This window comes from Alosa pseudoharengus, unplaced genomic scaffold (assembly GCF_046254945.1).
Source record: "Alosa pseudoharengus isolate Yale_2024_CS ecotype anadromous, Long Island Sound unplaced genomic scaffold, YU_APseudo_1.1 YU_APseudo_1.1_scf_22, whole genome shotgun sequence".
Lineage (NCBI taxonomy): Eukaryota > Metazoa > Chordata > Actinopteri > Clupeiformes > Clupeidae > Alosa > Alosa pseudoharengus.
The window spans coordinates 32703247-32714902 of NW_027468680.1; the positions used below are offsets into that span (position 1 = coordinate 32703247).

Consider the following 11656-nt stretch of genomic DNA (forward strand, 5'->3'; position numbering starts at 1 on the left):
CTATAGACATTCAACAAAGTGGTGGTCCCAAATTTTTTTTTTTACTATGGCACATTATTAAAAATCAATAAACAAATAAACCAAAAAAATACACAGGACACAGGCCTATGTTTTAATGTGTAACTGGCGAAGGATTTCAGACAGAATTCACAAGACTTATCCCTTTCACTTTAGCTCTTTTAATTAACTAAATTAGACGTTTTGCATATGTTTTGCAGAAGTTTATACTTGAGCGTCTTAGTTCTTATTCAGCCGATCATCCTCATTCACCCAAAGTTATTTTTCAATTCAATCTTATACAAGCTCTGATATTTAAAAACGTTACTGCAATAAAATGAAAGCGAATTGCGACAGTGGGGATCAGACGTTACTTCATAGGAAGCAGAATAAAGAGCTGGGGACTCAAACGAGAAGACCAAACTCACAACGGCTCCCGGTGGACATTTCATGAATAGCAACACATTCCCGGGACATTATTCATTACTATTCACCTTCTGTTAAACAAACAAGAATAAAGACATGACTAAACTAAAAGTTTAGTTTTGACAAACTTACAGACATGCGTATTTCAGCAACTATGGAAACAGAAACATTTGTCAAACATTAAAATAGCTCCTAATTTGCATTTTATTTCATGTTATGTTACCATTGGCAACTTAACCAAATAGCCTACTCTTATTTGAAGTAACACATATTTAAATAATCTATAACATGTACAAGTTTCCCCTGATAACTATGGTCTGGCATGCGTGTGTCTATTAAATATTTCTCTGGTGATGGAAATTAATCTCTGGAATGCATTTTTTGTTCAAGCGCGTCTCGGATATTACTCGACGCGCTGTGAGGTAAAAAGATAAGTTCGTCCCTTTCTTTTCCAAGCCTCTGATTGGTGGAGTCAGACTTTAGGAATGTTGTGAAATCGTTTAAATAGAGGGTTGTCCTCAGCATTGATAGTGAAGTTAGAACAGCTCAAAGCTGAAAACATCGAGGAGAACAATCAATAGCTGAATATTTATTATTTCTATATTATTTTGGTGAAGTAATTATATTTATTCGGAGATATCAGGAGAAGGACGGATACTGAAGAGAGCACTGCGCTAACATATTGAAGGATTTTATTTTCATTTCTTACTTTTTGATCCGTTGTTTCCAAGTTTAAAGGATTTATCATTGAAGAGGTAAGTATAGCCTACGGGTTATTTTAAGGACATATAAGGATATATAATTTAAACTATGTTGCTATGCAGTGGTTTTATGAAGTTTTTTTTTTATAACGAGTTCATACATTGAAGTAACTGTGATAATGTTGTTGATGCCCTCAGATCATAAAGGTGTAACGTCTCATAATGATGCTCAGCGCACTCTTTTTATTGTTGATGCTATGGAACTGCGAGGGCGTCAGGTTGCCAGCAGGTAAGAACTGTTTAAAGACATGTTTATTGATTTAGCCTGCCTTAACCTAAAGCATGCGCAAGTGATCCACTTGATATTACATTGCCAGTGTGCGACAGTCTTGATAAGAACGGCGCCTTTTTCCTTTGATTCACAGAAAATCGAGATGACAATAACATCTATGATTTGTTCGAACTTGCCCATGTGCCCAACAAACACCATGGAGTGAGCTTAGTGAAGGGCCCAGATCCAAACAGTCCTGCTTACAAGATTCTGAACCCAAACCTGATCCCCTCAGTTCCCGACATCTCCTTCAGGGACATAATTGATTCCATTCAGACAGAAAAGGGATTTCTTCTTTTGGCTACCTTCAAGCAAGCCAAGAAGACCAGAGGCAGTATATTGGTCGTGGAAAAGAAAGACGGCTCCGGACCCATTTTTGAGATAATCTCAAACGGCAAAGCAAACAGCCTGGATCTGGTATACACTACCAGGAACAAGCAACAGGTGGTGTCCATCGACGATGCCTATCTGTCCACCGGGGGCTGGAAGAACATCACCCTTTTCGTGCAGGAAGACCGGGCGCAGTTGTTTGTGGGCTGCGAGGAGGTCAACACCGCGGAGCTGGATGCGTCCATCCACAGAATCCTCGCCCAGGAGATCATTGATATCGCCAGGATGAGAATCGGGAAGGGAGCAGTGAAAGACAGATTTATGGTAGGCTCATGCTCCTTTTTGTTCATTTACTTTCGGTTATTAACAACGTAACACACTTCTCATGTCATCCGTTTATTTCTGCCCAGTAAGTTAAGGATGTAATTTGTCACATTACAGGGCGTGCTCCAGAATGTGCGATTCGTTTTCAGAACCAGTCTTGACGCCATCCTGCGCAACATGGGATGCCAGAGTCAGAGTAAGTGTTCATGTGTTCAAGTGTTCATCAGCTCCTAGCTGATTATCACCTTGTGACAGTCTTCCCTTTCACAGTAATTCAACTGAATGATAATAAATGTGATGAAAGCATGTCTTAAACCCCACAGAAGCAAATCAGAGCATCATATTAATTCCAGTGATTCTCCCTGCAGGCACCTTGTCAGAGGTCATAACTTTGGACAATCCAGTGAATGGGTCAAGCCCAGCTATCCGCACTGACTACACTGGACACAAAACCAAAGGTGAGTTTTCACGCTGCAGTTGCTCTCTTCAAACTAATTTCATTGTGCTTCAGATGGTCTGTAAAGACTTCTTGTAAAAGACTGCTCCTATATTTCCCCAGGATAAAGTAGGCTACCTATCTATCTGATGAAATCTCTCTCTCTCTCTCTCTCTCACTGTAGAAGTCCAGGGTGTGTGTGGCTTCACTTGTGACGACCTGAACAGCATGTTTAATGAGCTAAAGGGACTCGGCTTGATGGTGAAGAAGCTGACCAATGAGCTCCATGAAGTGGTGAGTAAAGAAACCAACTGCCAGCCTGCATTTCTTTCCCCCACTCTCTTACTGTTCCTTTCTTTCCTCAACCCACCTCCAATCTGTCCCCTCTTACTCTTCCTCTCTCTCTCTCGCTCTCTGTGGTTGTTATAAATTTATGACAGCCCTTTGTCTTTCGATAAAAAGTTTTATGGTCTAATACCATCCACCAAAACTGTCAGCAAAACTCAGGGGAAGAAGAATGTGCTTGGGGTTCTGATGTTTGGCTCCTAGTCTCATTGAGCTATAAGTTAATGTGTCTTGTCCGTCATTGTTTTCTCAGACTAAAGACAACGAGGTTATCATGAGCACCATGAAGATCCACAGCGGTGTCTGCCTGCACAACGGCATCGTCTATAATAACCGTGATGAGTGGACAGTGGACGCTTGCACCGAGTGCACGTGTCAGGTAAGCACATGTCCTTCTCTGCTCTCCAGCGCCTGACCGCAAACATCTTTTCTTGATGGCAGCCCATGCCAAACAACCTTTATGAGAAAACCAGTCACTATATTGACAGGCGAGACAGAGAAAGATGGAGAGAGAGAGAGGGAGAAAATGGGAAGGAGGGAGGGAGGGAGAGAGAGAGAGAATGAGGGAGGGTGGGACAGAGGGAGGGCACTTCGGCCCTATGGAACACAAATACTGCAGCTGTAATGAAGTGCAAATGGGGTGGCACATTTAAGAAGCTTCTTGAAGCAACGCAGGGTAACCGAGAGAACCGAGAGTGGATCTGGCCATTCGTCAGCCATTCAGCTTTAATTAGCAGAAAGGCTGAGATTCGACAAAGCAGCAGGGCAGAAATGAGTCACCCAGGGGGAAAAATGGGGAGAGGTAGCTATTGTTTTTGGACGACAAAACACAGGCTTGCTTGTGCAGCGCGTTCTAAGAGACTGGTCTCTCTCTCTCTCCCTCTTTCTCATTCTATGCATGGGCTGGCCAGGTGTCAGGCATCTGGCTATTTGAAAGGAGTGTTTATAAGGGAGCCTGTGGTTTTACGAAAATGTCCATTACCAGCATGTTTGTGTGTATATGATTCCCACCCTGTCATTTACTGCTGTACGTCTACTCTCTCTCCTATACGGCATGACCTCTTCTCTTATCTCTCTGGAACGCCCTTCCCTTAACCTGCTCATCCTGACCTGACACCAGCGGGGTTTACCCTCCACAGTCAGACAGAACAATCAGAGTCTGTCGTCATGGCAATAGGGCACAACAAATTGTTCCAAAATCAGACTGAACAATCTCTCAGTCTCTTTCTGCGGCAATAAGTCATTACAATAGTTCCCAAACATGTCAGTTATGTATAGATAGAACTGCTCTCTGTTGTGTTAAGAATGAGCCAGAGATCTCTCATACATCACATTCCTGTCTCCCGCCTCTGCAGAACTCTGCCACCTTATGCCGGAGGATCTCCTGTCCACTCGTGCCCTGCCAGAATGCCACCGTGCCCGAAGGACAGTGCTGCCCCCGCTGCGGAGAAAGTGAGCTCACACTTCCTTTCTTCCTTTCACAATCCAAAGCAAAAGTAATGACAGAGAGAAAAAAGTTAACTTAAAATGTGTGTGTAACCCAGCATTAATAGAAAAAACAAATGAGTCTCAATTGTTTATGAAAAAGAGCCAGTGAGAAAAAAGATTCAAACATACATAATGCATCTAATGAAGTGACTTAATACCTACTTGAGGTCACTGATTTGAATCTGTCTACATCGCATGATTAGATGAATTTTCAGGGGGTTTTCATGTGTTGCTGTCTTGTGTTGTTTCACCAGTCGATCATGAAGGAGCAGGCTGGTCCCCATGGTCCGAGTGGACCCAGTGTTCCGTCACCTGCGGAAGGGGCACCCAGACCCGTGGACGCTCCTGCGACCGCATCACCAACAGCTGCGAGGGCTCATCTGTGCAGACCCGTGACTGCTTCCTGCAGGAGTGCGACAAGCGCTGTGAGTAGCACCTCAAACCTCCTCTCCACACGTGTGCTATTCATGCCTTCTAGAGTGGGCATCTTACTGAATAATTCAATTAAAAAAAAAAAAACTTTATTTATCCCTGAGGGGCAATTTTCTCTATGAGTAAGGCATGCTTTGTAATATCAATAGGATATAAATTTTGTTTAAAATGTACTTAATGTACAATTTACAGTCATAGTAACAGTAATAACAATGCATTAGTGCTACTAATGTTACTAAACCCAGTATAATGCAGGAATAATAGCTATAACCAAGGCATAACTATATCATTATAACATTATGAGTGCCATTGGGGTTGATAGTACTGTAACAGCATTTGGTTTTGGTTTTACAGTCCGACAGGATGGGGGCTGGAGCCATTGGTCTCCTTGGTCGTCCTGCTCGGTCACCTGCGGAGAGGGCGTCATCACCCGCATCCGTCTCTGCAACTCCCCCACCCCGCAGATGGGAGGCAAGGAGTGCCAGGGAGAGGGCCGTGAGACCAAGCTCTGCAAGGAAGTGCAGTGTCCGAGTAAGTTCAAATATACTGTGTTCCGAAGTGACCTTCGGAAGACTAAGAGAACTTTACTAGAAGAATGGCTCCTACTTGGTATAAAGAAGTGTCTAAAGGTTTGTTTGGAAAGGGGATTAATCTTATCTATCTCTCTTTGTGTCTCTTCCAGTCAATGGAGGCTGGGGCCCCTGGTCCCCATGGGACACCTGCTCAGTCACCTGCGGTGGTGGATCCCAGACCAGACAGCGTCTCTGCACTGACCCTGCTCCCAAGTACGGTGGCAAGGACTGTGTGGGCACACCCAAGGAAGAACAGCTGTGCAACACTGAGCAATGCCCCATCGGTAAATACTTCAAGCCTTACTACATTACAATAATTGATCTGATCTTTTATGTAATAATAACTAATATAACTTACTATTCCAACATAACATAGTATAATCATTTTTATACTAGTATCTTCATCTATTGTAGGATAACATTAACTGATGCACTGATTTCTTTATGGTTGCACATAGATGGCTGTCTGTCCAGTCCCTGCTTTGCTGGAACTAAGTGCACCAGTTTTGCTGATGGAAGCTTCAAGTGTGGTGCATGCCCACCAGGCTACTCTGGAGATGGCATTACCTGCAAGGATATTGATGAGGTACCCTTGGGCTCCAAATTTGTTAACATTATTATCAATCGTTTTCTTAATCATTTAGTGTTTCTGTGGGTTTCCCTTCCTGTTTCATGACCATCTGTCTGTTCCCCTGCAGTGTAAACTGGTTCCTGATGCCTGCTTCGTGCTCAATGGAGTGCACCGTTGTGAGAACACTGAGCCCGGGTACAACTGCCTCCCATGCCCCGCACGCTACACTGGACCTCATCCCTATGGCAGGGGTGTGGAGGAGGCCACTATCAAGAAGCAGGTATGCGCTCTCCATCCAGACACACACGACCTGGAGCATTCCAGTTTAAACCAGCTATTGCTAGAAAACACGCTGATTCAAAACATTCACTCACAGACACTAATTCAGCATTGGGTAACAAAACAATGTGTTCGCCCAAACCAGCCAGAAGCCCCCTAACCTTTCCTCTGATTGCCTTGACAGGTGTGTCTGCCACGCAACCCTTGCAAGGACGGAACCCACGACTGCAACAAGCATGCCAGCTGCATCTACCTGGGCATCTTCTCCGACGCCATGTACCGCTGCGAGTGCAAACCTGGCTATGCCGGCAATGGGCACATCTGCGGCGAGGACTCTGACCTGGATGGCTGGCCCAACCGTGACCTCCTTTGTGTTGCCAACGCCACCTATCACTGCAAAAAGGTAGCTACCACCCGCTTTGGTGTACGATTTCCACAGTGTCTTTTGTCTCATAGTGAGGTGGACGTTTGAGGCGGAGAGACCCATTGATCTAATCATGCCTTGTTTTTAGGACAACTGCCCCAATCTTCCCAACTCGGGCCAAGAAGACTACGACAAAGACGGGATTGGCGATGCTTGCGATGATGATGATGACAATGATGGGATCCCTGATGATAGGGTAAGACAGAAACATATACTTGACTGTGGATGTTCACAGAAAAACAGAAGCCCAAAATATCTCCACCCTCTGGGCTATGTGGGGTTTCCTGTCTACGCATGCTAAACTCTATGAAGATAGGATGAGAAAGAGGAAAACTGAGGAGAGAGAGTGAAGAAGGTGTCTGAATGAGCCAGTAGCAGAAACATAACTGTCTTGTTATGAGCACCAGAGGCAATGGGGTTTGGGTTTGTGGTTGTACCTCCATAATTCTTTTGACATGTTTCTGAAGAAAACACTAAGGCATGCAAGCTCCCACTAGCCCAGAGCCAGATTGTGCATTCCAGTTCAGTGGTAGAAGCTTCATGATTCTGAAACCAGGGGTGAATTTAGAGCTGCATCTGATGTAAGGGAATAGTTTTTCCTACATAAACAGTTCCAGAATGGAACATGTTGGTGCCAAAAAGATCAAAAGTGCATGTTGTGCCTTACTGAGTTATGGTAACCAAATACATATTAACACTAAACAAAACCTCTCTGGATTACAGGACAACTGCCAGTTTGTCTTCAACCCAACACAGTACGATGATGACCGAGATGATGTTGGTAACCTCTGCGACAACTGCCCATATGAACCCAACACAGATCAAATTGACACTGACAACAATGGAGAGGGAGATGCTTGTGCTATTGATATTGATGGCGATGGTGAGATACTACATCAGCTAATACCACACCATTAGGTAGTAAATCTTAGATGGATTAACAAGCACTGGTCAGTTGGTAACAGCTTGCTCATGCTGATCTGCAGGTATCCTGAACGAGAAGGACAACTGCCCCTACGTGTACAATGTTGACCAGAGGGACACTGACAGAGATGGTGTTGGTGACCATTGTGACAACTGCCCTCTTGAACACAACCCTGACCAGGTAAGTGTCCTCCATTACCATTGTAAACAAAGAGAATCTAAGACCAAAAGTGTAAGACCAAGCAATTTTGGTGTAATTTTTAGTCATGGGAAAACAATCTCATCATGAATACAGTACAGACAGTGAATGAAAAAAATCTGTGGTAGCCGGAAAGAGTGGGTAGCTCTGAAGCCTTATTGTCATCCTCTGAGAAAACATTGAGTTTCATTCATTTCTCTCCTCCTCCCACAGACTGACTCTGATTCAGACCGTGTTGGGGATAAATGTGACAGCAATGAAGACATTGATGAGGACGGTCACCAGAACAACTTGGACAACTGCCCCTACATTCCCAATGCCAACCAGGCCGACCATGACAAAGATGGCAAGGGAGACGCGTGTGACCATGATGACGACAATGACGGCATTCCAGATGAGAAGGACAACTGCAGACTAGCATTCAACCCTGACCAGATTGATTCTGATGGTGAGTTGACATTTTATTTTTCTCCAAAGTTACTTCATATCTCTATTATATTGACATGCTTGTAGAAGTTGTAGAAATCAACCTGTCAAAATAAACTCACGTTATTTCCCTGTGCTTTAAAAACTAGGTGATGGTCGTGGAGATGTTTGTAAGGATGACTTTGACCAAGACAACGTGCTCGACATTGACGATGTGTGCCCTGAGAACTTCGCCATCAGTGAGACAGATTTCCGTAGGTTCCAGATGGTTCCACTGGACCCCACGGGCACCTCTCAGATCGACCCCAACTGGGTGGTTCGCCACCAGGGCAAAGAGCTGGTGCAGACAGTCAATTGTGATCCTGGCATTGCAGTTGGTGAGTGACATATCTATACAGCCTTTCTCCTAAAAGATGAAAATATCAATCAACATATAAACATCATTAGTTACCCTCAAAGAGCAACATATTTGAGTATCACACTGTGTTGTAATCAGTCATTTTATTTATCATGTTCTAGGATTTGATGAGTTCAATGCTGTGGACTTCAGTGGCACCTTTTTCATCAACACCGACCGTGATGATGACTATGCCGGCTTCGTCTTCGGCTACCAGTCCAGCTCGCGCTTCTACGTGGTGATGTGGAAACAGATTACGCAGACCTACTGGTCCCACCATCCGACCAAAGCACAGGGATATTCCGGCCTGTCCATCAAGGTAGTCAATTCCACCACTGGACCAGGAGAGCACCTGAGGAACGCCCTGTGGCACACCGGAGACACACCTGGACAGGTGAGTGACTCTTACGAGAAGATGAAACCCCTGCATGAGTCTCTGAAATGACATAGGCCTGAACAAACAGCATATTGGTATGAGGGTTTGGTTCTAATGCTATTTTTGTCTAATGTCTAATGTGCAGGTGCGCACACTGTGGCACGACCCCAAGAACATCGGCTGGAAGGACTACACTGCCTACAGATGGCACCTGACCCACAGACCCAAGACCGGACACATCAGGTATACAGATATAATATGCTTATTTTACCATTTTTATTCTCTCCATATATCCTATATCACTATCCTATTGTGTGCTAGCGATTTAATGTCATACCTTATCTTCTTTATCTTCTCAGAGTGGTCATGTATGAAGGCAAGAAGATCATGGCTGATTCTGGATTCATCAATGACAAGACATATGCTGGTGGAAGACTAGGTCTTTTTGTCTTCTCTCAGGAGATGGTTTACTTCTCAGACCTCAAATACGAATGCAGAGGTAAGCCATTTTGAAATGGTAGAACACACGTATACTTTCATAAACTGAGATTGAAAATACACTTTGCCTGTACTGAAGAATGTATCACTAAACTGTCTTTTCCTATATTTTCAGATTCATAATTCAACCAAGATGGCCGCCTCCACATGAATGTGCCTTTATGTACAAATCTAAACATGTAATGTATGTTTTGGACCATATATCTATTACTCCTCCCTTTGGACCAAGAGAGGGGTGAGTGGCTTTGAAGTTACTTGATTAAGAGATGTCTGACGGTTGACTGCTGGATGAAGATACTGAAACCCCTGCATCTTGGCAGGTAGTGCCTTGGGAGGCACAAACTCCCCCCACTCTACTGGAGGGGGGGGGGGGGAGGTCTTTTTAACCCTGCATTGCACAGAAGGGGGTTCTAAAACATGTCTTTGAACTTCTTTGAACTAGCCAGCCTCCCTCTCCAACCAACCGATACCAAAGGGATGTGTTTTTATTTTGTTTAGGTTATCCTCAGATCAGCTGTGGACTATTTTCAAAAAGACTAACTTGACCCCACCAAACTGAACATAACTACCACAATCAATTGGACTGCTCTAGTCAAATTCCCTCTTTTTAGAGTATTGTAATACATAGAGTGAACCAAAATACTTTTTGGCAAGAACAATTATATTGCAAACCAGAACAAGGATCCTTTCTTAGTTTGACCCTACATGTTGTAGAACCCAAGTACTATCTCAAGGCCACTAAAAACTGAAAAGTGAGTCATGCTAAGATTAGCAAATTGAAAGATTTCTGCAGATAGACCTTGAAAGTGTGTAGCACACACACACACACACACACACTAACAGAGCAGGAGAGAACGCCCGGAGAGTCTGTGATTCAGATTCGGCCCAAAACAAGGCTTTTCATTTCTAAATTACTTGCTGTCTGGGCATTTTGAATATAGATAGAGGAGGAAGGAAGAAGACTTAAAGGGAGAAGTACAAGTTGAACGTTTCTGCATTTTGTATGTGTAAGAAAAAGGACCACATTTGTAACGGTGTATATAATTACATATTTATTGTATATGTTGATTGCTGATGTAAAAAGGTTCAGATGTTTTTTGTCATCTAGTATCCTTACTCATCTCATTGTCCTTTGTCAAAGAGGTTAACAAGATGGCATTAACTTTGAAGTTAAACTGGAAAACATAGGGAAATCCACCAATCTGCTCAATTAGAATTCAGTATTATCTCCTTCCAATTGCAATAAGGTAATATAGTGTGTCTTCTTGTTTTTGCTTACAACAACCATTCTACAGTTTTGTACTCATAACTAGTGTGTTTGAGTATGCTCTGCATTTGAGTGAACACAATGTACAAATATTACCTCAGTGATGTATAATTGAAACCAAAAACATATCTTGGAGCTGCAATATATACAGTGGTTGGCTTTGTAATTGCTACTGTAGTAGTCATATTTTTAGCCTGTATATAATACAAAGTATTTTTTGTAGCAGACAGTTTCCAACATAAGAATTGACTAGTTTTTATAAATATATTGTGCTTTATATGTCGGATGATGCCTTTTCTAAAGTAAATAAGTTATTGTAATGAATTATTTTGAGAAGTTATTTGATGTGTGTAGATATATGCTATTTAAATAATTTATCAAGAAACGTTACCTGATGTGGAAGTGTTTCTGTCTGTATAAACTGTTTGCACACTGACATGAGGTTGTTTTTGTTTTGTGTTTTTGTTTTTCATGTTTTTTTCTTCTTTTTGTACTATTAGTGATGCTTATATTTAATTTGTACCAGTTTTACCCACAAAAAAAGATTGTTTTGACTCATACCATGTAATTTGTAATGTCAACGGAACAATAAACAACTCCAAGAAAGAAATTCATAACTGTTGTTTTGCTGTTGTTTATATTCAGTTATTCCACAAGACAGTGCACACTCAGATGAACTCAGACAATACACTAGGAATATATAATTGGGAAAAAAATGTCTCTATGAAAGCTTTACATTACAAACCAAACAAGGGGTTATATCTCATCATAAATCATAATTATGCCGTGCAAATCACAAGCCTCCATTACAGGGCAGTGCCCTCTGGAACCTATAACTTAAGGGGAAAAAAAAAACTAAAATAGGAACATGGAATTAAGATCAACAAGGACATGGTCCTTTTCCTCTCAACCT

At 42.7% G+C, this 11656-nt stretch overlaps 1 protein-coding gene across 2 annotated transcripts; it reads left to right on the top strand.

Annotated features, from left to right (window-relative positions):
• Nucleotides 1–974: 974 nt before the first annotated feature.
• On the top strand, nucleotides 975–11360 carry thbs1a (thrombospondin 1a). 2 transcript variants are annotated; one of them, XM_076299762.1, is made up of 23 exons: nucleotides 975–1178; nucleotides 1323–1413; nucleotides 1550–2109; nucleotides 2227–2305; nucleotides 2478–2567; nucleotides 2730–2839; nucleotides 3144–3269; nucleotides 4246–4342; nucleotides 4633–4803; nucleotides 5165–5341; nucleotides 5493–5666; nucleotides 5841–5968; nucleotides 6081–6233; nucleotides 6417–6635; nucleotides 6745–6852; nucleotides 7380–7539; nucleotides 7643–7761; nucleotides 7993–8227; nucleotides 8355–8582; nucleotides 8725–8996; nucleotides 9124–9221; nucleotides 9338–9477; nucleotides 9592–11360. In XM_076299762.1, exons 2-23 carry the CDS (start codon nucleotides 1347–1349, stop codon nucleotides 9597–9599), a joined length of 3519 nt encoding a protein of 1172 aa, XP_076155877.1. In that variant the 5' UTR covers nucleotides 975–1178; nucleotides 1323–1346; the 3' UTR covers nucleotides 9600–11360. The 2 variants fall into 2 exon arrangements, with proteins under 2 accessions (XP_076155877.1, XP_076155876.1); XM_076299761.1 differs by having other exon boundaries at nucleotides 9338–11360.
• Nucleotides 11361–11656: the final 296 nt, after the last annotated feature.

What these genes read in the sequence shown, in the direction of transcription:
- thbs1a (XM_076299761.1), top strand. Translation starts at nt 1,347, where the DNA reads ATGATGCTCAGCGCACTCTTTTTATTGTTGATGCTATGGAACTGCGAG. An exon ending in CCAATGAGCTCCATGAAGTG is followed by an intron (nt 2,840 to 3,143) that starts GTGAGTAAAGAA and finishes TTGTTTTCTCAG; the next exon opens with ACTAAAGACAACGAGGTTAT. An exon ending in CCTGCAAGGATATTGATGAG is followed by an intron (nt 5,969 to 6,080) that starts GTACCCTTGGGC and finishes GTTCCCCTGCAG; the next exon opens with TGTAAACTGGTTCCTGATGC.